Source organism: Pseudophryne corroboree, chromosome 6 (genome assembly GCF_028390025.1).
Source record: "Pseudophryne corroboree isolate aPseCor3 chromosome 6, aPseCor3.hap2, whole genome shotgun sequence".
Lineage (NCBI taxonomy): Eukaryota > Metazoa > Chordata > Amphibia > Anura > Myobatrachidae > Pseudophryne > Pseudophryne corroboree.
Genome location: NC_086449.1, coordinates 726,836,234 through 726,863,596, shown reverse-complemented (window position 1 = coordinate 726,863,596; position 27,363 = coordinate 726,836,234). Strand labels below are relative to the sequence as shown.

At 43.6% G+C, this 27,363-nt stretch overlaps 2 protein-coding genes across 2 annotated transcripts in view; one reads left to right on the top strand and one right to left on the bottom strand.

Moving 5' to 3' along the window:
- Positions 1-25,204, top strand: part of BLTP3B (bridge-like lipid transfer protein family member 3B) — a 207,656-nt gene extending 182,452 nt beyond the window's left edge. Inside the window, exons 18-21 of the mRNA XM_063928423.1 lie at positions 7,998-8,254; positions 13,076-13,184; positions 22,317-22,522; positions 24,662-25,204. Coding sequence (XP_063784493.1) covers positions 7,998-8,254; positions 13,076-13,184; positions 22,317-22,522; positions 24,662-24,784 — 695 coding nt within the window. The 3' untranslated portion in view covers positions 24,785-25,204. The remainder of the gene's footprint in view (positions 1-7,997; positions 8,255-13,075; positions 13,185-22,316; positions 22,523-24,661) is intronic.
- The window catches only part of LOC134933318 (putative uncharacterized protein DDB_G0290521), a 147,450-nt gene that overhangs the window by 59,027 nt on the left and 61,060 nt on the right, over positions 1-27,363 (bottom strand). The gene's annotated exons all lie outside the window — the stretch shown is intronic.

The window sequence follows — 27,363 nt, the reverse complement described above, 5'->3', positions numbered from 1 at the left end:
TAGAGGCAGCGCGTCCCGCGGGACCCGCTCATTTTAAAAAAGAGAGTCCCCGTCTGCTTGTAGCGTGTAAAAACACGCTATAGCGCGTATTTTGCGATCACTGGGGGTCAATCCAGTTCCCCGTGAGTATCTTGCGTGTGCGACTCAGGCCCTCATTCCGAGTTGATCGCTAGCTGCTTTCGTTCGCAGCACAGCGATCAGGCAAAAAATGGCAATTCTGCGCATGCGTATGGGGCGACTGCGCACGCGCGTCGTACTTTCACAAAAGCCGATGTAGTTTCACACGAGGTCTAGTGATGCTTTTCAGTCGCACTGCTGATCGCAGAGTGATTGACAGGAAGTGGGTGTTTCTGGGTGGTAACTGACGGGGAGTGTGTGTAAAAACGCAGGCGTGTCGGAAAAAAACGCAGGAGTGGCTGGGGAAACGTAGGCGTGGCTGGCCGAACGCAGGGCGTGTTTGTGACGTCAAAACAGGAATGAAACATTCTGAAGTGATCGCTAGCTAGGAGTAAGTCTCGAGCTACTCAGAAACTGCACAATCTTTTTTTGTAGCACCGCTGCGATCCTTTCGTTCGCACTTCTGCTGAGCTAAGATACACCCCCAGAGGGCGGCGGCTTAGCGTTTGCACTGCTGCTAAAAGCAGCTAGCGAGCAAACAACTCGGAATGAGGGCCTCAGCTGCACTTTATCGCAGGCTGAACCCATTCAAAAAAGCAGTTTTGTTATTTTGCAATCTTAGAATGTCAAAAACCTGGAAAAGAGGTTGACCCCTGCCTATACTTAGGCAGGCGGTCCAGTGCCATGTCTCCTATCGCAGGAAACACATGCGACATCAACTGGCCGCCCTGAAAACGGCCATGACCTACCTGCGTTTCCTGCTCCCCCCCCCCCCCGAAAAGTTGTGATGCCGCCCCCGGACGTCTGTCACCTGTCAATCACTATGTGATCGCATCCTTCCCGGAGTGAGGGTCACTCTCATTTACTGTAGCCACTGCACGTGCACGAACGCTCAGTATGCGGCTGTGCCTGCGACCACAGCAGCTGCGTCCACCTCTGAATAATGCCCTCAGTACTCTAAGCTGAGGCTTAGTACGCCGCACACCTATGGGTGCGCATACTTAGATACACGACCACATCCTAGCTGCGGCACACTTGCCGCATCTGGATTGCCACGAACACGGGAAGCTGCAGGTAGATGACCGTGGCTACATTTGTAAACATGTTCAACTCGGTTATAGCACCAACTAACTGGAAATTCACAAGTTTAAGGCCTGTGTATACATACTAAGAGATTATTTAAAGATGTGTTTCCTAACTAACCTTGCCATCCCAGTGTTAGAACCACATAGTTCCGTGTACAGTAGTCATACAATAATGATCCACAATACTTGCACTTTATTAATTCAAGTATAAAGGATTGTTCAGTGATGTGCAAATCTGCAATAAAATATTAGTGCAAGTTAGAAAGAATATATAGGGGTGTGTGTATTGTGTTAGTAGGGGAGTATACACCTTCCACAGGAACATTTTAAAACGTTCCAAGCTGAAGCATGTAGGAAAACACAGCATTTCCTCTTATTGGAAACAATCATCCACTTGTCTACAAGCTGCACAGATAACAGATTGTTTAAGAAACGCTAGAAGGCGTAATATAAAGCTGAACATGAAAATAGTAACAGGCAAAAGAGATTGATACATCAGGCAGTAAAGTCTGCATTCTGAAAGTGAGAATATTCCTGAGCTACTTAATAGAGAACTAAGCCTCCAAAACTGTTTTAAATTTAATATCAGAATTTCAATTTTCCCTGCATTTACTGCATGCACAGTAATAAATTGCCGGGACAATGGCTGCCGCGCCATTTTCCCGGATACCTGCACATGTGCAGTAGACTTAAGCCAACTCCTAGAGTCTACTAGTGCTCAGCGCGGGATCAGTACTAAATGCCGCCGACCGGAATCCCGGCGGTCGAAATACCGACGCCGGAATCCCGACCACACAATCCCGACAGGGGTGGCGAGCGGAATGCAGCCCCTTGCTACGCTCAGCACACTATTATATTCTCCCTCTATGGGTGTCGTGGCCACCCACGGAGGGAGAATATGTCGGGATTGTGGCAGTCTGGATTCCGGCGTCGGTATTTCGACCGCCGGGATTCCGGCCGGCGGCATCTTGACCGCATCCCCTCAGCGCAGCCGCCAGCCAGGTAGACAGGGGGAGACCCACAGAGAGGCAGCAGACAGGCCCCTTCATCTCTTAATACGCCCCTGATTGTACCCCTAGCCAATGTTGTCACCTGTATTACTCTTGTTCCTTCCTCTGACTGCTTAAACTTCTATATATAAGGATTATTTGTGTTACCAACTTGGAAAACTTAAATATGAAAAAGGAGAAACGTTTTAAAATTTGTTCTCTAATCCAATTACCCTGTGCAATAATTTCCTCATGCTCTAACACTTTGTAGTTTTGTGACTGTGTTCAATTCTGAAATCTTTAAGACATGTAATAATGATGTCTGGCTACTCAGCCAGGCCTGGAAGGTCTTGCATTGACGAAGACCAGACAGAGGAAGCAGATATGAAAACTTACCTAAGCATTCTGATGGGACAAACCAATTTGGGGGCTCTCTTCTGCTGTCCCTGTCTGGCAAGTAGGTTGAGAGCGAGGTATTTAGCAGGTTTTAGGGTAGGGGAAAGGGACAATAATAGTTCATTGCTTTGGACGTGCTGATCATATGCCCTTGGGCATAAAGTGAAACCATAAAGCATTCTCGTTCGTAATGATTGCCCAATAGGTGAAATGCTGGAAGCTATAGAGGTTATGTAACACTGGGTCTAGATTATGCGTTCCCTAAATTATACACAATTCAGTATAAAAAAAAATGTTGTGTGAACAGACAAATGGAGATAATTAAAATGCAACTACTGTGTGCACAATAAACTGTACCCATCTGCTTATTGAGATACAATACACCAAGATGACTGTATCTCTGCTTAAAACCAGACTATAGTTTAAGTGCTTGGATATAAAGGTCCCAGATTTGTCATTTTACAAGAAAGAAAGATACCCCTGGCTAGGATTAATCCTGCCAGACACTTCTGTGTGTTGAACAAGCGATGACACAGCCTTGTAAATCCAGGGAAGGAGCTGCATGGTTTTGAGGAATTACAGTTCCCAGAAAACAATTGCCTCCTATTAATCTGTAAAGAAGGCGCCGTAGTAAACGCATATTGTGAGGGATTATGGTGAAAAAACATACTTAGAGCCATCTGTCAGGAGAGGCAGCGAGTGTCACTGCGGTTCACTGGAAATGACGGAGCATATTTCAGCCTGAATATGCTGTTATTTACAGACGCCTTGCATAAGCTCGTGATGTGTTCTGGAGGAACGCACAGTGCTGCCAATAAGTACACAATGAGAAATGGGGATTTTTCTGCTTTCACTTATGTAGTTTACGCTTTGGTGATGGGCTTGTTATGAATAGCATTGTCTCAGCAGACTTCAGCAAGCTACAGTCAGTACTATATCACATTAGAGGATTTCTCAACCATACTTACATAAAACCCTACCTCTGTATGTTACCGTAATCCGGCTGCATGGGAGGAGTGCCATCTAATGGGAGAGGTGCTCATTACTGATCGGTATACAGATGGAAGATAGACTGTAAACAGACAAGTCAATAGGTCGACGCCAGATGGTCCACAGTCAGGAGGTCGGCAGGGTCAAAGGGTCAACCGTTAAATGGCCAACATGGACTTAGGTCATCGGGGTCAAAAGGTTGACGTGCAAATGGTAGACTCTAATGGGCCACCATCTCCTTAAGTCTTTTTATGTTTTCTTCCTTTGGGGAAAGCTGGAGAATCTGTTTCCCAGGGGAAGCTTTGTCCAACCCTGGGGAGGGGTTAGTATCGGGAGACTGGCGGTCGGAATCCCAGAAGTCAACATACCGATCCCGGTCCCCAGATTGCCGGCGGGGGCGAGCGCAAGGAAGGAAGTCCCTTGCAGGCTTGCCACGCAGTGGATTCAGTGGCTCGCTGTGTTCGCCACAGGTTCTATTCCCACTTTACGAGGGGAAATAGTCCCTTTTAGTCGACATGCCGACTGTCGGGCTGAGCAGAGATCAGGATTCCAGCGTCCGACCGCCGGTCACATAACTACATCCCCTGGGGAGAAGGGAGCAACACTGGCAGGAGGAAGGGGAAAACCGGGCCTTTTCCCCCCACATTGGACCCTTTGGCTATGAGGGGATGAGAGAAGCAGTGAGTCTCTCCTCCTTATGGAAGAGGGTGCAAATGTATAGTTTGCAGAGAGGTTGTGAAAACTAGCTCCGGCCCTGGCAACTCCTCTATCAGTCTGTATGTCCTGTATAAGTAAAGAGACACCACCCAATTTCAGCATTGCCAATTTGGCTTTCAGTGCACGCTGAAGTAATTGAGGCACAGTGGTTAGCATTGCTGACTTGCAGTGCCAGGGACTTCGGTTCCAATATTACCAATTAACTTTTTTGTGCAATGTTTGTGTGGGTCATTGCACACAAACATGAGCTTTTCCCCACGTCCAAAATCATACTGATAGCTTAAATAGATGATAATGTTAATAATCATTTATAATTTAAGTATCCGCATATAAAAATAACCACACACATACAGTATATGTATGAAATGCATGTCTCCCTGTGAAATGAGGGGACTCCATCCATTTTTGAGAATATTTATTTCAGCAGGTGGTTAGGGATGCTAAGAAATCATTTTGCAGCAGTTTCACGCATGTGGCCACTTGGGGGCACTGCACTATTAGTAACTATATGCCCTAGACGCAAAGCAAGTAAAAGTAATTAGAATTGTAAATGGGAAACAATATGCACAGCAGTGGCCGATTTCATGTTTACTGGACATTTAGAGAGTGATAAAATGAAAATAAACTATGTATGTTTTCATTTTATGGTCATTTATTTACAGCATTTTACATGACATATCAAGGTCCAGCCCTGGGGAGGGGTTGAAAATGGTGTAACAAGGTGGTGTAAAAATGTACATATTTTACAGTCATTGGAGATCAAAATTATATAAACACCCTTGTGTACAATAATCCATGGTCATGTGTTCCTGAATACCTCCCAACGGTCCCGATTTTGGCGGGACAGTACCGTTTTTTACGGTCTGTCCCACCCACGGGTCGCAGTGTCCTACGGTGGGGTGGGGGGCAGTTGGGAGATCTTCCCCCTGTCACTCGCTGGTCTGAGCTGAGCAGCGGTGAATAGATGCTGTGCGCATGTGCACATCATCTATTCATGGCAGAGAGGGACAGGGGTCATGACCAGCAGCTCTCGGAGCGCTGTTCATGCCCCCATAATGACAAAAATGGGGACGTGGCTTGGGATCGCGGCACTTCCCGCGAGACCATGCCCCTTTCCGATAGGTCACGCCACCGCCGGGATCTCGACTGCCGGAATGCCGGCAGTGGGGCGAATGCAAAAGAGCCCCTTGTGGACTCGCTGCGCTGGCCACGCTGCGGGCACGGTGGTGCGCCGCACTATTTATTCTCCCTCCAGGGGTTTCATGGACACCCCAAGAGGGAGAATAGTTGTCGGGCTCCCAGCGCCGGGATCCCTACACCCGGGATTTCAAATGCTCTCCGTCAAAAGGTGCTGTAACCAGACGTGCTTCATTTTTGAGCTAACAAATTGACTGTAGCACAATGTGTATATATAGGTTTAAGCTGTAAGTTAACATGATCACAGCCGGGGCCGTAGAGAGCCACGCCGGGCCCCGATAAAGGAGGAGGCATCGCTTAAAAAAGGGTGTGGCAGTGCCCTTTACTATTAAAATATTAGCGAGCTCCACAGGGGGGCGCAATTTTAACACGGGGGCGGGGAGGGAAGGGCACCCGCTTTCCTTACTTTATCAGGAAACAGATCCCTCCTCTTTGGCCAGCGCCATCTTTCCAGTGATTTTTGGGAAAATTATGCTGGCCACCAGAGAGCAAAGATTCTGGCACAGTGCCGGAATCTTTGCTATTTATTTGCGGCGCCATCTTCCCGAAGATATCACCAGGAAGATGATGCCAGCAACAGAGCAGGTGTACTGGGAGGAAGTGTATCCCCTCCCCCTCTCGGTGCCACTGCTCACAGACATCTGATTATCACTTTTAAGAAATTTCCTGTGAAAACCATAGCAGGACTGTCTGATATCAATATTATTTATTTAAGCTGTGTGTCTGCTAACAATATGGAATAAATTCGGTCTTTATTTTTTTTCATGGGCTGCCAATTGCATGGTGCCCCCCAAGTCCTGGTGCCTTAGACTGCAGCCTAAATAGCCTAATGGTTCATCAGGCACTGGTAAAATCATTAAATGCCCTATGTCATGTGACCACTCCTACACTCACAAATGATTCTGTCAGGTACCAGTCATAAACAAGCTGCATTTTGGAAAGCAGCTCTGAAGTTAATAGAGCCCACTACACCCCTATATAAATCATAGTCCATATATCCTCTGAGTTATGTCACTGGCAAGGCTTATTTGATGGATTTAATGATAAATTGCCTTTAATAACCTATATACACAGAATCCCTTAAGAATTTGTCACATATATTAATAATGATATAATCCTATTTCTAAAGATATTTCAGAAAACTAAATTCATTTATTATTCAGTCTGTTATTACGGACATGAAGAGGACTCACAGGAATATTTTACATGTGTGTTTTATTTGTGAGCAATTACACAATTAACATCTATAAAAATTCTGAGCAGAATGTTTCCCAGGGTAGTGTTAGGTAGAGATCTGTATATGGGCATAATACCCCGTTGTGCTTTGAATCTGTTTTTGTAAACGAGTATTTTGTTACATTCATGTGTAAGGAAAGATTCTAGCTGTACCCAGAATGGTAATATACTGATATTAAAGCAATATCACTATAGTTTGCTAACCACAATGACCGTTTCGTTATTGTTGCTTATACCATCTGTGGTAGGGACAGCAGGCTTTTGCAGAATTGGAACAGCAGCAACAAGTCTGATGGAATCCAGTCCACATTTTAGCTGAGTCTGTGGTAAGCCACATCTGGCCTAATCACTTCACCTTGTTTGCTGTCTTTAAAAAGGTGTTTGGTCAGTAGGTCATTGCTCCTGATGCGAGCAAGTGGCCAGACGATAGATGGAAGTCTGGGGTTACATTAGCGGCTGTTTGGAATATGCACCGTTTGTTAATTACCAGAACTTGGAATGTTTTACTGCTGTTTTAAGAACTGCCTGTAAACCTGATTCGCAAAACCTGCATGTGAAGCTGTATCCTACCTGAGGTGGAAATAAAGTGTGTTGGATTATACTCAGTCTATGTGATTCCTGTCACACATCATATACCGTTTGTACCTTTTTGCAGTTTGTGGCAGCCAACAAACAAATGGCACAAGCAGAAGGTACAGAAGCATACCTCTCACTTTGCTGCGGACCAGGGAAGGACGCTATCGCGCGCCTTCGGCGCATGCCCGAAATTAGGGGTGTGGCCTATCGAAATGGGGCGTGGCCTCATGACAAGTGACATACTCACAAGCCACGCCCCCAGTTTCATCATTATGGGGGCATGTACAGCGCTCAGAGAGCTGCAGTTCATGCCCCCTGTCCGTCTCTGCCGTGAATAGATCTATTCTCCGCTGCTCAGCTCAGAGCAACGAGCGACGGGGGGGGGGGGGGGGGGGGAATCTCCCAACTGCCCCCCCAACCGCGGGACACTGTGACCCGCGGGTGGGACAGCGGGACGGTAAAAAACGGGACTGTCCCGCCAAAATCGGGACAGTTGGAAAGTATGCATTAGCTATGGCATCTACTGATCGCCTGGACACTTCTTAATTAATGTGTTCTTCCAACTATGTTACTTGCATTTCTTATTGAAGTGTTATAGGTGTTGATGTCCATCAGTTTAGGGGATTTACTACTCTAAAGCAACTCTGCAAGTGAAGTTTTCTTGAATAATTGGCTTTATTTTGTCTTCCAACAGGTTCAGATCACAAATCGTCTGCGGCGCAGGGAAAATCCTGTCCAGAGATCAGCCTGAGACTGGAGGCTGGTCCTGGTGCCAAGCAATATTCCCTACTAGCCGCCGAGAAAGGTTTCCTCCAGTGCCAAGTGACAGATTTTAGCTCTGAGTTCTTCACCTCAACCCTTGCAAATATTCGTCATTTTGTAGAAGACGATGCGGTCGCAGAAGTAATGCCAATGAAGATAAGAGTTCAGAAAGCCAGGCTGCACTTACAGGTTATTATATTTAAATTCCCTTACAGAATAAAATAAATTTGTGCACCTGTCACTTAGGCTTGGTGATGGCAGCCATCTTGTGGGCCAAACCAGCAAGATGGCTGTGAGATCATTAAGGCCCTTACTAAATGTTAGTGCTGCCCATTTGCTTTACAGTATATAGAAAACATGTGGAATATATGGTTGTTTAGCTGTTGCATGTCCCAGCAAGCCTATCTGAAGCTTATGGAATATCAAATCAATGAACATGGCTACAGCTTGTCTAAGATTAAGGGGCATACTCATCATCCTTAAAATGTCACAATTTCTACACTCTCCAGGGAATATAGAAATTGTGACATTCACCAAACTCCGAAAAAGCATTTTTTTCGGAATCTGATTATGAAACCATTCGCCATCCTGAGATGATGAATAGCTCCTGAATCTCTTCACAAGCTGCCAGGACACAAGAGGTACTGGCGCGGGGGTTTCCCCTGCAGCCAACACACACAAGGTGCCGCCGGCAGGGGTTATGTTGCGGTCACGCCCAAAACACAACAGGTGCCAGCGGAGGGGGGGTGAGGGTTGGGCGGATGTGCTTCCGCGGCCAGGACACATACCTTAAAGTGCCGGCGGTGGGAGTGTGGGGCGGCCGGGACACAGATCCTTATGGTGCTGGCGGAGAGGGGCAGACGGTTGGGTGCTGAGGCTTCAGAGAGGAAAGTTATCACTTTCCGAAAAACTGTCTTCTCAAAAACACCAGTTTTTTGGAAGTGATTATTTTATGAGGAGGATCATGATGGCATAATGAATAATGAAAAAATTGTGAGAATTTTTCCTTGATGAATTTGCCCCTAATCAACAATATTCTTGAACAAAAATCATTCCTACACATATGGAGCCCACTATTCCCATGGTGATGTGCCCAGCTCAATGGTGAGTGGAGGGCGTACCTCCCAACTTCCAAGGAGATGGGAAAATGTTGGCAACTAGTGGGACAATCAGGAAAGTTGGGAGATATGCCCTTATAATTAACAGATAACATATTTATGTGGTTCCAATGATAACTGATGTAAGGTGTCACACTGATGTCTAAATTATACAAAGTCTATTGTTAGATATACTACACACACAACTATGGAGAAGATTTAACAAAGCTGGGGGAGAGAGAAAACAGAGAAAGATAAAGTATCAACCGATACATTCCTGTTATTTTACAAGCTCTGCTTGTAACATGGCGTTAGAAGCTGATTAGTTGGTACTTAAGGGTCTATGTACTAAGACTTGGAAAGAGATAGTGTCACCCTATCAGCTCCTAACTGCCATGTTACAGGCTGTGTTTGAAAAATGACATTTAGGAGCTGGTTAGTTGGTTCATTCTCTCCATTTACTTTATCTCTCTTTCCAAAGTTTGATAAATCTCTCCCTATGTTACTAAAAATACTAATATTCCTATTAGAGATGGGTGGTCCGGATTCCTTGGAATCCGGGCTGCTCCGAACATCGGGGATCCGAGTCCACCCGAGCTGGCTGGGACTCGCATTAAAGCACGCTGCTGTATGCTGCACTGAACTCTGCTGTATTAGATGTGGTGTGTCCACAAGTGGCTGTGCTCTATAGTGAGTGTATATAGGGGAACAGTGCACACTGCTGTATGCTGCACTATACTATGCCGTAAATTGTACTGTGTGATGCGCTTTAGCCTAGTGCACTTTGTTCACATGCATATATAAGCCCTGTGACCAACACAGTTTGAACCGAGCTGCAGGTTAAAGACCAGAAAAAAATAAAGAAAAGTATGTGTGTATGTATATGTATGTGTGTATATACATATATATAATATCCTCCAAACGGCGGCACTCCATGCATGAAGTGCCGCCGTTTGGGGGATGTACACTGAGCGCTACCAGTTGATGGTGTTGCGAGTGGAAGGCACCAGGCTAAAGCACATTTTTATGATCCTATGAGTGCCGGTATTTGGACATTTTTTTATTTATATATATATATATATATATACAATATATATATATATAGTATATATATGTATATACAGTATATATATGTGTATGTATTATATATAATATTTATATTCTTTGTGCTGTTTGGTGTGTTTTACCCTAGTGTTCCTTGTTCACATGCATCAAATCCAGAAGACTAATCAGAGCCAAATCCAAATCCAGTAAAATCCAATCTCTAATTCCTGTAGATTGGGGGTTTTCTCCACACATTTTTTTTATTTCCTTTTACGATGATTAGTTAATATTTTAAATGAAAGCTAGAAATATCTAAAGGAAAAAGAAACTTGACCCTACGGCTTGCAATCTAATGAGACCCTGAGGCAGTTTGAGAACCACAAGGGGTGTTTTGATTCATGCGTTAATTTCAGCCCTTGGACGTCAGTGATATTAGATGAGAAATTACTTAATCACAGGCATAGATCCATTAAGTTACATTGCCCAGTACCCATGAAACCCCCGGGGTTTCCCAGGCTCCCAGCACTGCTTCAGATAACATCTATAATGGCTGAGCATGAATCACCACTGATAACAGCTAATTGTATTATTACACTGTAAATGTTTCATTGCATCATACATTATAGTCTAACCCTGGTACACGCACTCTGCTTACCACCAAGCCGGCTAATGCTGAATTTCAAATTAAAATTTAGATAAACATGCAACATAAATGTAAAAACATAAAAGGGTGAAAGAACATCAGAGCAAAGTAGCCCTGGGAAATAATATACAATCACATGGTAAGAAGTTCTTATGAAGTAATTAGGGCCTATAAAGTGATTTGTATTTATAGTGGTATAAGTGGGCATACATAATGGGGTGTTCTCCCTGAGGGATCTGCGGTCTATTACAGTGTTGGGGCGGAAGCGTAAATCCGCCTGTTCTCAGATGGATGCTAGATAGGGAAGGTTAAGCCGCAGAGATGTATACAGCGCTACACGGGTGGCGAATATCCCCATTTTATTCCATGCATGTAATGTGGGGGTGATTATAACCGACTTAGACACTGCATAGGCCCCATTATTTCTAATAATACACAAATGCTGTTAAGTTTGGAAGTCATATTTTTTGTCTTTTAGCAGCTCTTACATATGACATAAATCCATAAAAATTCTGATGCCCACAATCCCGCCTGGTATTCCCACTCTGTTGGTGGGTCCACGCCACCAACCGAGTGGGAATATAACCTGTGGCGAGCGATGCGAGCTCGCAAGGGGATTTGCTGACTTACTGCCAGGATTCCATCAGATGGGATGCTCCTGCCTGTGCCAGTGAATCATATGCATTCTGTTTGCAGGCTTGGACTGGCCCACAGAGGTACAGGGGAAACCACCGGTGGGCCCCACTGCCTGGGGGCCCACTTCCTGCTCTAAGGATCTGGTTCCAGACTGTGCACTTGAATTATACATTTTACATATGTTACCTTATACTGGACTATGGTGTATTTTCTACAGTGCATTGCTGTTATCAATCTGTTATTAATCTGGTACATTATCATGCATGCAGCAGATGACTTTACTGTATATATTTATGAAGGAGCCCAGATGTTGCACTCTCTAATGGTTAGTCAAACCAATGAGGTGGCAGGCCACACCCCCTCTGCAGACTGCCCACGCCCCTAAACATGGGCCCATACCACTGCATTTCTCCGGTGGGCCCTACATGCCCCAGTCCGGCACTGTCCGTTTGATGCATCTATCTCCTCCTACGAGAGATCTGTATGAGAACTATAATGAAAAATGGGTGGTTATTAAGGTCTATCAGATAAGTTGATTTCAACTCTGACCCATTAGGCTTCCCGGGTTCATAGTTAGTCCAGACAATATTACTTACAGCAAATTATTATTATTAATAATATTATGTTCTTTATGGTTTTCAGAATTTGATAATGATCTTCCACACAAGATCTCATGACTTTATATAATAAAAGACCCTTTTTATTTTGACAGTACTTATTGCATACCTCCCACGGCCTGCGCGTGGGACTGCGGGACAGTCCCCCCAAACAGGTCTGTCCCAAGAAAATCGGGACAGTTGGGAGGTATGCTTATTGCGTTAATGAGTTGCATAGAACATGTTTGAGGTTAGTGCCCCCTTTTAAAGACAACCCTGCAATACAAGATGTCCTATGTGAAAGAGCTACTAATGATGTTCGCCAGTATGTATGTAAAAGTTTTAAAGCTGATCCAAATACATTTGAGATACAGTGTGAACGTGGGGGAAGATTTTTTTCTCTGCACAACAGACTTCCTCTTTGTAATAACATTGAGTAAAGGCCCATACACACTTAACGATAAAATGAGCGACGTCGCTCATTTTCCCCCTCCTTGAGCAACGTCGCTCATTTTATCGTTAAGTGTGTATGCCGCAAGCGACGACCGATGCGCAGCCACGCGGGTTGGCAACGATCGTCGCTGTTGGTAGGGCATGCATGAAGGATGTGGACTGCCGTCCACGACCTTCATGCAGGGCTGGCAGAGGCGTGACGTCACTGAGCGATATGAGCGGTCATATCGCTCAGTGTGTACAGTCGGCCGCCGACCGGCCGGCCCTGGAGGGGGAAACATTGTCTAATTTGTATGGGCCTTAACTTTTCAATCAGACTCTTAAGGCAGGAAGTGGATGATAATGGTAAAAGATTTGCTGTACTCATGTGCACACTTATACATTTCTGTTAAGTGTAGGAGGTTTTCTTCCCCACCAAAGATTTAAAAAACAAAACAAAAAAAAACCTTAATGGGCTTAGAAGTCTGTTAAATATTATCGTTACACAAATTATTTTCTGGGTATAATTTGTTTTTAAGGCATTTTTGTTGTTTGTATTTAGGATGATAGTCCAAGGAATAACAACAGTGACCCGGAGCCGGAACCTGTAATCCTGAATATTGAGAATCTCCTAGTAGAGAGATACGACGATGGGTCTTTTTGTATCAAAGGTATGTTCTATACTCTTGCCAAGCCTGACCGGTGAGATTGTAAAATAGCTGGATTTGGGGCGGGGGGGACAGCAATTTTATTGTCATAGTGATTTGAAAAAATTGTATATTAAGGGAGCGATGTAAGGACTACACAGGTGTAACTGGTGTAATAATTAGGGAGGAAAAATAGTAAGGATAATTATTGTGTGTACCATATAAATGATAAAGCAGGCTTATCTAAATTAGATCTTTTGGAGACCCAGGCATCATCATACAGGATATCTTCTACTTATGGGGATGACCAGCCATGCTCCATAACCATCAGCATGTAAACTCACCCATTAGTACAGGAGAAATGAATGGCTGCACCACACAAAATACAATAAAATGTACATAAATTTTACATTTTTTTGGCTTATATGAATTTTCCAACATCGGCAACGTTTCGTCAGAATATTTGGGTGAGTCCCAGTACTGATTGATCTAGTGCTTTCATTGAGTTGTAATATCACCACCAAAATGGCGCCGCCCTTACATTTATATACAGGAAAATGGCCACCACTGTTTCCTATTTTCATCACAGCACTCCTGGAATACATACCTATTAATCTCCCCATAGTAAAGTATATAATATGGTGAAGTAGAGTGCTATTCAGACCCCCCCCCCCTCTTTCCACGACAGGCCCTTGAATCGTGGCATAATGCAGCAATGTGGTGGGGCCATGATCTCAGGACCGCGGTCAGCACAAGAAAACATTTGGTCCATCAGGGGGTTTTATGGGTACTCGGAAACCCACCATGTGTGTGCGACTGCTTGTATTTATGTTGGAGCGAATACATAATTGTTGAATAATAGCTTTGCTGCATGGCTACCATGAGAAATAGAGGTCGTGCCTACAGTGCAGAATTCTAAAGCCCTTTGCATTTGTTACACCACTGAATGCAGATTTGGCCCTACTATTTTAGTGCAATACTGTAGCTTCACCTCTGGCAATCTTCCCCTCTTGGCACCTCTGGCTTTCTGTGCTGCAAGACTGACTTTTCAGTGCCATCATAGTGGGCTTTCAGTATTGTGTATTCAATTGTGATTGTTGGGGAAGATTTTCTTTCTCTGCACAACAGACCTCCTGTCTGTCTGTAGTAACATTGAGGGACTTTACCGTCAGACCCTTGTAGTAACAAGCAGATGACAATGATAGCAAATTTCCTGCACACTTACATATAAAGTGTAGGGAGTTTTCTTTTCCACCTAAGAGAAACTCCGGAATCGTCATAGAAATCTTTTGAATATTATTATTATGCAAGTTTCTGTGTAGCTAACGGAACATTCCTGCCATGGCAGGAAGCCAGGAGCAGAGAAATAAACGGTGGAAAGTGGGTGACTATAGAATTGCTTTTAACACATAATTTAAAAAAAAGACATTGTAGGAGGGTATGTTCTTTTAATTTGTTCTCTCTGTTTTGGTGGTATATGTTCAGGTCCTCCTTGTCTTTATATAGATATATTACAGTAGATTATGGTTTTAACAAGAGCAGACCCTTTGGTGACCTTCAGGTGAAAGAACAAGTGGACTTACAACCATTCTGGCCTTTTTGCAGCAGTGTTGCTTTACAGCAATCTAAAATCGCATATAAACCATGTAGGTAAAACAATACCTTAACTAAAGGAGTGCTAAACCTAAAGTACATCTCTGTTTATTTAAAAGAGCTATGCAAATGTTTGTGAAGGTTATCAGGTCTGAAATTACTTGACACAAATTGGTGATTATGGGGAGAGATGTTTGCTGGGCACAGCAGACATCCCGTCAGTAAACACACTGCTGGACACCCCATGTAGAAGTGACGGCCAGCTCTGGACTGCAAATGTCCCATGGCTTTCCTTACGTTGCACTTAAGGGCCATACACACTAGACAATTTAAAAAAAAAAGATATGGCCGATACAGACGATTTTGAACGATATATCGTTCAAGTCATCTAGTGTGTATGGCCCCTCTGACGGCCGATGCACGCACCCGTACTCGTTAAGAGCAGGTTGCGGGTCGGCCGTGCATGCAGCTCAATGTGAGCAATGTCGCATGTGACATCGCTCATTACGGCATGCGAGTACGGAGCTGTGATGAGTGATGTGCACAATGTGACATTGCTCCTCCTCACGGACCATCCCCGCCTCCAGCTTACCAGCCGCTGCTAGCACACAGGGCCAGCCGCGTCCTAGCTCCTGCCTTCAGCCAAAGTGTATTACCTGTCACCACTGCCCCACCAATGTACAGTACAGCCCGCATCTACTGCCCTACCAATGTACAAGCCATTTTAATAAAACTTTTCCACCACTGTGCCACCAATGATTTCCACTGTTGGCACTATTATTTGTTTTTATATATATATATATATATATATATATATATATATATATATATATATATATACACACAGCGTAACGCCGGCACTCTGGTTGTCCCCTAGGGCTTGCTTACTCTGGTGCCCTCCATCTGGGTTTGGCAACCCCCATATGTAGATCAAAAAATGAGGCGGCACTCAGAGATTTGTTGAAAAGCAAACAGGTGTGTATTCAAATCATCACATTACATACATACATACATACATACATACATACATATTCGGCTCCCATGGGTCAAACACCATATATACTGTAGAGAGGTGACACTCACGGACCCCTGATCCACATACTGGGGTCCAGGTGATCATTGACTAGACGCCATGAGTGCTGCCTCTATGTATGTATATATGTATGTATGTATGTATATATATATGTGTGTGTGTGTGTGTGTGTGTGTGTGTGTATATATATATATATATATATATATATATATATATATATATATATATATGTATATATATATATATATATATATGTATATATATATATATAGTCTCTCATATCCATCCTGCAACATAGTCACCAGCATAGATAGAACCAGCACACTGCAGCTTTTTCCAAAAAAGTGCTATTTACTCCAAATGCATATTAAATTGATACAAGGCTCAGCATATACTCATCGTATGAAAGCACGGACAACACGTGACCTCCCAAACAGCCGTTTTCGGTGTATCCATCTTCAGGGGAACAGTCAGCTAAAGTGCCAAAGTGCCTTGTGCAAATAAGTGCCTGTATAAAGTGCATAACCTGCTTCCCTTGTGAGCTCCATTTAAGCTCACTTAATGATGCTTACCTGCAACACCTGTGCCTCACACGTCCACGCACCAAACTTCAAAGAACTGCCACATCCCTCTCTCGTGACCTCCGCCGCTGTAGCTGAAACGCATGCCGGCTAATTACGTATCCGGAAGGTCGGGTCCGTGACACGCGCAAAGGTGCGTCACATGACCGGAAGTTCGGGTCCGTGAGCCGCATCATGCGTTCCACAGTCCGGAAGTTGACACGAGTGGAGGGCGGCAGTATCCTGAGCCCAATGGGCGGCCGTGCGCGATCTGGTTATCGCGTGCAGCATCACCTATAATTACTAATCATCCACACAATTGTGTACACCAAAACAAAAATATAAATACACAATATATTGTGCAGGTGTGGGCGTCTACCAATGCCACTGGGAACTAAAATAATATTAGAATATCTCCCCACTATGTTACCATGGGGTATGTAACCCCATCAATCCCAAAAGCATTGAAATATAGACACCCAAACCTACACAACATCCATAAGAAAAAACTATATACAATAATCATTAATCCTATCCCAAGGTTAACCAGTCTTGTTAACAATATACTCTCATCAGGGTCATCATACTAAAAATTGTTGAGAATATAACACATTCAGGGTCATCAGAATACACTCAGTACCAGTGTTACAAAAAAGGGGCAAATGAACATTCCTCGTTAAGTCCACTTGGAGTCATCGCATCCAACATGTATATCCACCTGCACTCCTGCTGTAATAAAAGCTTGTGCCTATCACCTCCCCTTCTCAAGGGAGGCACATGATCTATGGGCATAAACATAAACTCACTCAATTTGTGCCCAAAGTCCACAAAATGCCTCGCCACTGGTGGTGTGTTCCCATCAATTTTCTGATATGCCTTAATTGATGACCTGTGCGTAGCGATCCTCTCCTTAAGCATACGTATTGTTTTCCCTATGTAGATTTTCTAACAGGGACAAACAATCATATAAGTCACAAATTTAGTGTCACACGACATCCGATGGCGTAACGGATAAGTTGTTCCTTTAATTGGATGACTGCAGGTTTTTCCCATCATCATAAAGCTGCAATTAACACAGCCATGGCACTTAAAGGCACCTTTTTGAAGCTGCAACCACCTGTTCCCCCTGCCCACTCTGGGGCTAATGTCGGAAAAAGTCACTTCATCTTTCAAATTATGGCTGCGCCGATAACCAAACAGCGGGGGCTCTTTGCAGTAGTGTTTCATCACTGGATCAGACTGGAGTATATGCCAGTGTTTCAAAATTGATTGACGTACCTTGCCAGAGGAAATTGAATACGTACTCGCAAAGACTAACCGATCAGTATCTGATCTTTCTCGAGGTTTTAATAACTTCCCGCGGAAGTTGCAAACAACGGCTAATGGCTCCTTTAACTTCTTCCACTCCATAGCCTCTCTCAATAAAGTTATTGCCCATCTGTTGCAAGACCTCCGGCAATGAATCTCTTTCCGAGGTAATTCTTGCTGCACGAATTAGTTGGGAATAAGGTAATCCCTTCTTAAATGCCACCGGGTGGAAACTTGAGGCAAGCAAAAGAGAGTTCTTGTCAGTGGGTTTCCTATAGATGCCAGTGGACAATGTCCCCTCTTGTATTCGTACTAGAACATCTAAGAAGTTTATTTCAACTTCACTACTGGTACTAGTGAATCTGATAGACCCTGGCAACCCATTTAATTTATCAATAAATTCACCTAGTAACTGTTGACCCCCAGTCCACATCATGAAGAGATCGTCGATAAAACGCACAGAAAATGTAATGTATTTAGAAAAGTTTTGATCACCCATTATGTGCAGTTGCTCATATTGATACATAAATAAGTTTGCATAAGATGGAGCCATGTTAGACCCCATCGCTGTCCCTTTAAGTTGTAAATAAAATGAATTATTAAATAAGAAGTAATTCTTATGAAGAACCACTTCCATTAACAATAGTAGAAATTCCAACGGGGGACCTCCATAATGCAGACTGTGGCCAACAATTTCTCTGACAGCTGCTATCCCTTCAGTATGCCCAATATTTGTATACAAACTGGTGACATCTGATGTCACCAGAATGCATCCGGGCTCCAGTGGACCATGGTTTTCAGCTTGCACAAAAAGTCTGTGGTATCCTTGATATAATAGGGTGTAGACTGAACCACCGATTGCAGATAATAATCAATAAACTGCGAGATAGGCTGACCCAATGATCCTCGAGAGGATTATGGGCCTGCCAGGAGGCTTGATTAGTGTTTTTTATGCACTTTTGGCAAGATGTATATCAATGGAATAATGGGGAACTCCTGTTTCAAAAACTCTACAGTGGGCTCGTCAATCCAATTATTAGATAAGCCTAAGAGGATAATGGAATCAATCTCTCTCTTGAACCGCTCTGTTGGGTCAAAAGAAAGATGTTTATAACATTCACTATCAGAAAGCTGGCGTAACACTTCCTCAATGTAATCCTGTCTATCTAGCAGCACAATAGCCCCGCCTTTATCCGCGGGGCGTATAATGATACTAGGGTTTTCCCGCAGATATTTCACCGCCTGGATTTCCTGTTTAGACATATTAGAAAAACGTAACCTAGTAATCTGTATACAGGACAAAGTTTCACCCCGTACCAGCCGCATAAAGGTCTCAATCGAAGCGTTTGAGGCCGGCGGATCAAAGGTGCTTCTGCCCCTGAACTGCCTACAATGTTCCCCCTCACCTTTCTTGAAGAAAAAATCTTTAAGCCTTAACCGTCTCTGAAATTTGAACAGCTCTATCTCACAGTTGAACTTGTTTTGACGATATGTTTGTACATGAGTTAATCCCTTGGCTAAAACAGACATCTCCAAATCAGTGGGGGAATAAGTGGACAAGTTCAGTACCGCTACCTCCTGCCTCCTTTCTGATTTTTTCCTTTGGCTTTTGTGTCTCTGCCCTCGTCGTCTACAGGGTTTTTTGTATTTCTGTTTCGCCTCACAAAACTCCTGGTGTTCGCTCTCTCGCCTAAAAAAGACGCAGAGTTTTTGCCCTGAGTGGAAGCATCTGAATCACTATGTGATGTCTGAGAATCCAAATCAGTAAAGTGCAAATCATTCCTCCTCCTGTACCCCATGTCCTGTTCTCCATTGTCTACGATTTGATGATGTAAAAATCCAGGGATACACCCTGAATTCTTTATAATCATCTTTAACTTTTTTATACTTGGTCTTCTTGAATACCAACAAATGAGACCAGATGCTCATCAAGCTGTGCCAACCAGTCCACCGTACTGTCAGCCTTCAAAATGGGGAGACCTTGGGATTCACATAATGTTATTTCTTTCTTCACATTATCAATGTCAGTATTTACCTGCTGCACAATTAAAACCATCAGATCAAAGCTACATTGATTGAGTATTTGACACCACTGTCTACAAAATTCTTTGCTATTACGCCCAATGGTAGGTTGATTTTTAATCCTCAGACCCCTTGGTATGAGGCTCTCCTTGTGATATTGGGCGAGTGTTAAACCGTGTAATTCTAATTCAATTAACCGTTTGCGTAATTTAAGCAAATCGCTGTTAACCTCAGCTGGTGAATCTACATCAAAAGCAAGCTGATCTGTGGTATTAAACAAAATGCGACTGACATCTTTATCCAAGAATCTTTTGGTGCCCGTGAGGTCACCAATATCGTTTTCCATCGTAAATCAAGTGGAAGCACAATAACACACCCAAACAACCACCACCAATGATGGAAAAATAAATAAAATGTCCATAAAAGATAAAAAAATCCAATAGTGGTGCAGCTCCAATATCTTAATATGTAGGCAGACACAGAGGTAAATCCGGAAAGCCGCACTGACACTCTCAGACGTAATAGGCAGGTGCCCGGTCAAATGATATTAACATAGTCTCTCATATCCATTCTGCAACATAGTCACCAGCATAGATAGATAGATAGATATATATATATATATATAATGATTGTATGGATCGGCACTCCTAATAAGCTTCAAGTTTGCACCGGTGCCCTCTAACAAACAATGGTTAAACAGCTGGAGGAAAGAAGCGGCACTCAGCGTCTTAAATAAGCAGAAGCGTGTAATCAAAATCACACCATAGAATCCCAACGTTTCGGGACTCGCATGCCCCTTTGTCAAGGTATATATATATATATATATATATATATATATATATATATATATATATATATATATATATATATATATATATATATATATAATGTGTGTGCTGTAATGTATTTTTTTAAAAAGCGTCACATGAAACCAACGTTTCAGGGCCCGTAGCCCCTTTAATAAGGTATGAATATTAAAATATGTAAATAAGGTTCCAATGCCAAAGATGTCTTTCAATTTGTTTGAAAAATTGCTTAGTGTGTACACTCAATTTAGTTTGTCAGGGCTCTAGGAAGTTCAAGCGAAATTCCTCATCTTCCACATTGTTCATCTTTCACATTGGTCATGTCTTCTAGTGGGGTGTAGTAGGGTATGCCGGCGGCCTGGCTCCTGGCGCCGGCATCCGGACTGCCGGCATACCGACAGCTGGGAGAGCGCAAATGAGCCCCATGCGGGCATGGTGGCACGCTACCACGCTATCTATTCTCCCTCCAGGGGGGTCGTGGAACCCCAAGTGGGAGAATAAGTGTCCGTATGCCGGGTGTCGGAATTCCGGCGCCGGTATACTGTGCGCCGGGATCCCGACAGCTGGCAAACTGAAGACCACCCCTTCTAGTATGTAGGGCCCTTTAGCTATGCAGGAACATTGGTGTCTGTGTTGTTTGGAGTCAGGAACTTCTGACAGGGAAGATACACAGTGACTGAGCACATAGCATGTAGTAACAGGAGAGAAAAAAGTGCCCATTTTTTGTTAAAAAAACCAGGAACGTTTTCCAGCCCAAATAACGCCTGTAATATTAGCATACAGGATCCTGATGGAAATTTGCGGCTATTTAAATCTTCCACTGTGGTAGACTGATTCTGCTTGTACTTCCATAGGCTGCGGCACACAAATAGCAGCCTGTGGCACATCCCACTAAGGTGCCGGGACGTTTTACTGAATTCCATCTATAGAAGTCACATTTGGAAAAGAATGTAGTTTATGTAATGGGATGGACTCAAATCCATCAAAAATATTCCTAATACATTAAAACAATACATTAAAAAAAATATTTAAAATTTTTGGGATTTATCTATTGGCGAAATATCAGAAAAACAAATAAAAAGACCGTTATGAAGAAAATGTGTAACATTAAAGTTAAATTAAAAAAATGTAGTACACAAATAACGGGTACTTACCTATAATTAGGGGGGATATCAAGTTGTATATTCTATGGTATTAAAGTATGGAAAATGTTTTTCTCCGTCTGCTGGAACGTGTGGTGGCAATGCATACAATTAATGATGTAGGGCCTAATTCAGACCTGATCGCTGCGCTGCAAATTACACTGTCCTCCGATCAGATAGTCACCACCCAGGGGGAGTGAAAATTTGCCTTGTGCAATTGCTTGTGTACGCTGTGTGAAAATTCACCTCAGTCAGCAGATAGCTGCAAAATCGTTCGCATCACACTCGCCATCAAATGTTTTTCCCATTCTGTGCAGTCTATGCGTAGCTCAATACTTACTCCTCCAGTACGAAGAAATCGTGCTGATTGGGTCCAGAGCTGACATCACACACTTGCCCTGAAAACGCTTGGTAACGCCTGCGTTTTTCCAGACACTCCCTGTAAACGGCCAGTTACCACCCACAAACGTTCTCTTTCTGTCAATCACCTTGCGAACAGCTGTGCTGTTTGGCGACACGTGTGCACATTGCGATGCATACACATGCGCAGTTGTTCGATAATCGCCTGCTGTGCGAAAACGCACAGCAGTGATCAGGTCTGAATCTGGCCCCTAGACTGGTAGACTGCTAATCTGTGGCTGACCATTTTTCCTAATATTCTAATAATAAACTTTTTTTATATATCTATAAAGGTTATCCAGACTCCAGCCACGACACCAGCCGGAATCACAAAGAATTAAATGATGTTATTTATAAAAACTGTGACGACACTAAAAGTATACAGCACAAAAGCAACACTACAAAATGCACACAGACACTTTTTGAAGACCCTGTGCCCACCGAATCGAATGTGATTAGACACCACAGTCTGAAAACGCAGGTGGTCAGTAAAGAACAGGTACGGCAACTCTGCCACGTTGTTGAAAAAATATACAGTACTGTATGTTGAAATTTGTTTCCTAGGTACTGGAGACCTGGAAAGCTGAATTTTGTATATCTTCATCTTCTTCTTCTCCTTCATATTATTATTATTGTGTATGTTAAAGGTTAAGCTTCACACTTGCTCTAAAATTGTGATGAATCCAGAATGAAATGGATGCTAACCTAAGAAGGAGTTAGGTGGTGATAAACTGAATTTGTTATGTACACAATGAAGGCAGCCATTTTGTGAGAGAAAACAATTCATGGAATAACAGCCATATCAATTCACAACGAACAGTCAGCCATTGGTAGGCTAGTAACCCTTTCAATAGCGCACTGCACATCAACTACTGACGTACACTTAAGAGGCCGTAAAATAATATATCGGTAGGCACATTGATTACACTCCTTCCCTTGACAAACAGCTATACCTATAAGCTTCTGTAAGACCAGTGGGGTAGCGGTGGCAGGAGAGTATATGGAGAGAGATGGTAATCTGTCACTGGGACTATGAATGCCGATAACTCTGCTGTCTCCTGGTTGCTAGGGTTCGGCTTATTAAGGATTGCGTTGCTAAACTGTTGTAAGGAGCTGGGGTGGACACAGCATTGAGTATATAGTCTTAATAATGATCACGCTAGAGCCATATGGAATATACAGCTAGAACCATAAGGTACTCTGGAAATTATAAACCTGAAAGACACTCAGATCTTTGACAAATTGGGTGGCTGAGAAGGTGAAAATGAATATGAAAGGAAATACCATCTAAGGGGCTTGGAAAGTTGTTTTTATTTTACCACTATTATTGGCTCACTAGGGTTTTCTTTTACTTTTCCTGTAGGTTAGTGGTTCTCAAACTCCATCTTCAAGGCATCTTTACATGTCCAGGTTTGAAAGATATCCATGCTTGAGTTCAGATGGTATAATCAAACTGTCCAAGGTACTAATTAGATCATCTGTGCTTAAGCATGGGTATCTTTAAGACCTGGACTGTTAAGGTGCCTTGAGGTCCGAGTTTGAGAATCACTGCACTAGGTCAGTGTTGCTAGTCCATAAGAGAAAAGCTTGAACTTAATGGAACTGCACCATGCACCATAAAGTACACTTTTGCGCAGATATGTCGACCAGTAATACAAGGCACATCAGGCTAATGAACAAAGTATTAAGATATAAGTTTCATGTATATATTTCCATATATTACAAAGAGTTCAGTATTAAAAGTAGCTGTCAAAACTGCAAAGTTACACCAGGCTTTAGGATATCATGATAAAAGGATACATTTAGCTAAATACTAAAATACAGAATAAATGCTAAATACTGTTAGCATTCTGTATATATTTGTATATCGTGCAGAAGTCTAAGGCAAGAATTGAGGGTTTTCTTGAAAAATAGTTTGTCTGCGCATGAAGTCTTTGTCCAAATTAATTAACACTTAATCACTTATGTCTTTGAAGTGCAAGCATTAATCATGAGATCTGATTTGGAACCCCTGTTCACCTCTTCTGTCTGAGAGGAGATTGGCGCTCTTTGGCAAATTCTAGATTAATCAGTAGTTAGTGTTGAAATATTTTACATACTTTTTTTTTCCAGCCGCCACAAAAGCAACCCAATGTATAGCAGTATATACTGTGTAATTATATAATAGAAATATATATACACTATGATACTTTTATCTAGGACAGATACTACTGATTGCTACTTCTATTAAGGTGAAATCTACTATGAAAAGATAAAGTGTGACAAACACAAGAGTACATTTTTTAAAATTATGTATCATTCCTAGTGCAAATAATGTGCTTGGCCGGTAGCCGTCCTGCCATAGCCCAGACAGATTTTATTTGTAGAGAGATAATAATATAAAATTATATACTGGAGAAGTAGGATGGGGGAGGGAAGGGTCCATGTAATGTAGGCCATGTAAAGTGAGGGCATATTCCTGCAGCTGCGAATAAATGCAGACCCATGCGGAAACAATTACACACCTTCAGTATCCATCTGTTGCTGGTACAAATGCATGCTTCCCTTCGGATTGGTTTATTGCAGTCCACCTCCCAAACTGATTGGGCATAGATTATAGGATTTAAAAAATATATAATTTTTGTTTATTTTTTCCCAGCTTCTTGAAGAGAATGAATGTCTTAAGCAAGAATTGGCCAAAACCAAGATGGCTCTAGCTGAATCTCACATGGAAAGGGACAGCCTTCTTCATAAATTAAAGAGGACTCACATGGGGAAATAGCATTGGTTCTTGGATTTTGCACTGGACTAAAAAAAAGAAAAGACTGGATACGTCCACTAGTATAGCTAGATTATCTAGGCTGGGAATACACTAGGAGCAAAATGGATGTCACCAAGACCACTTTTCTAGCATTGTAGGAGGTAAAAGTGAAGTTTAAAGAGTTAATGTTTTACATAGCAGTCTTTATACAGCGATCATTCAGATCCATTGTCTTAAACGTTAGGCCTCAAAAGGTAACGCTCTGACATTTTCCGAAGTATTACATATACGGAAAAAAAAATGATTGACAGAATTGTTTAATTATTTAAGGAAAGTGAAACATTAAATATGTTAATTATCTATTAGGCAGATCAGTTTTAATATTGTTTAAGAATTATTTTTAAAATTTTATTTGCACTATCAATAAATAATACAATGTAATTGCATGGTGTTTTTATTTATTTAACAAAAAAAACAAATACTTACTGTACTTATTCTGGATAAGGAGCATCCTACAGGAGAGACAAGTCAGCTATTCTCTCACTCATTGTCATCCCAGTCTTCTATCTTGCAGCAATGTTTTCTTACTACTACACTGGATCCTTCATACATCTCATTTTTTTCCCCCATTTCATCTCTGTCCCACTCATTCCCCCTCCTGTTTCTCATCTCTGTCCACCCCATCTTCCTGTCTATTACCGTATATACTCGAGTATAAGCCGACTTTTTCAGCACGTTTTTTTGTGCTGAAAAAGTCCCCTCGGCTTATACTCGAGTCTGTGGAAGGAGGGACACGGAGGGCACAGCGCGCGGCTCTCCTGTGTCCCTCCTGCGTCTCTGTCTCCGGCGGCGTGTGTGTGTGTTAAATGAACTGCCCGTTCGTGAGCTCTGATTGGCTCACGAACCGGCACTTCATTTAACACACACGCCGCCGGAGACGCAGGAGGGACACAGGAGAGCCGCGCGCTGTGCCCTCCGTGTCCCTACTTCAGAAGACAACGCGGGAGTGATGGAGGGTAAGTACCCTTCCTGGCACTGTGGGGCCTATCTGGCAGCATGAGGGCACATCTGGCACTGTGGGGCATATCTGGCAGCATCAGGGCACATCTGGCACTGTGGGGCATATTTGACATATCTGGCAGCATGAGGGCACATCTGGCACTGTGGGGCATATCTGGCAGCATGAGGGCACATCTGGCACTGTGGGGCATATCTGGCAGCATGAGGGCACATCTGGCACTGTGGGGCATATCTGGCAGCATGAGGGCACATCTGGCACTGTGGGGCATATCTGGCAGCATGAGGGCACATCTGGCACTGTGGGGCATATCTGGCAGCATGAGGGCACATCTGGCACTGTGGGGCATATCTGGCAGCATGAGGGCACATCTGGCACTGTGGGGCATATCTGGCAGTATGAGGGCACATCTGGCACTGTGGGGCATATCTGGCAGCATGAGGGCACATCTGGCACTGTGGGGCATATCTGACATATCTGGCAGCATGAGGGCACATCTGGCACTGTGGGGCATATCTGGCAGCATGAGGGCACATCTGGCAGTGTGGGGCATATCTGACATATCTGGCAGCATGAGGGCACATCTGGCACTGTGGGGCATATCTGACATATCTGGCAGCATGAGGGCACATCTGGCACTGTGGGGCATATCTGGCAGCATGAGGGCACATCTGGCACTGTGAGGCATATCTGGCAGCATGAGGGCACATCTGGCACTGTGGTGCATATCTGACATATCTGGCAGCATGAGGGCACATCTGGCACTGTGGGGCATATCTGGCAGCATGAGGGCATATCTGGCACTGGGGCATATCTGGCAGCATGAGGGCACATCTGGCATATCTGGCAGCATGAGGGCACATCTGCACTGTGGGGCATATCTGGCAGCATGAGGGCATATCTGGCACTGTGGGGCATATCTGGCAGCATGAGGGCATATCTGGCACTGTGGGGCATATCTGGCAGTATGAGGGCTGTGTACGGCTAGAGCTGCATTTCCCACCCTAGGCTTATACTCGAGTCAATGAGTTTTCCCAGGTTTTTGTGGTAAAATTAGGTGCCTCGGCTTATATTCGGGTCGACTTATACTCGAGTATATACGGTATATCTGTCCCCATCTTCCATCCCTGTGCCCCTCACAAATCCCCTTATCTCTTATCTGTCACTTACCCCGTCTTCCTGTCTCTCATTTCTGCCCCCCACCCCACCATGTAATTTCTGTCTCCCTCACCCTCTGTCTCCCTCAGCTTCTCTTGGTCTCTAATGTCAGTCTCTCTCATCTCTTCCTCCCTCCCCCTGTCATTCTCTCACCGTTGCCCCCAATCCTCTCCCTGGGGCATGAAGGGGGTGGTGGCTGTTAGGACTGTCAGCACCTGTCGGATGCTGAAAGGAGGGACAGTCCTGTCCCAACAGCACTGGGTGGAGGAGACAGAAGAGAGCCCGTGCCTCTGGAACTCTGCTAGCCTGTGAGAGCTGGGAGGGGAGGGGGAGGGGTTTGCCGTGCATCCGTATAATTTAAATACAACCTACATTTGAAAATTATAATTATCATCACCTGTTTGGTATGATTGGTTAATCATAA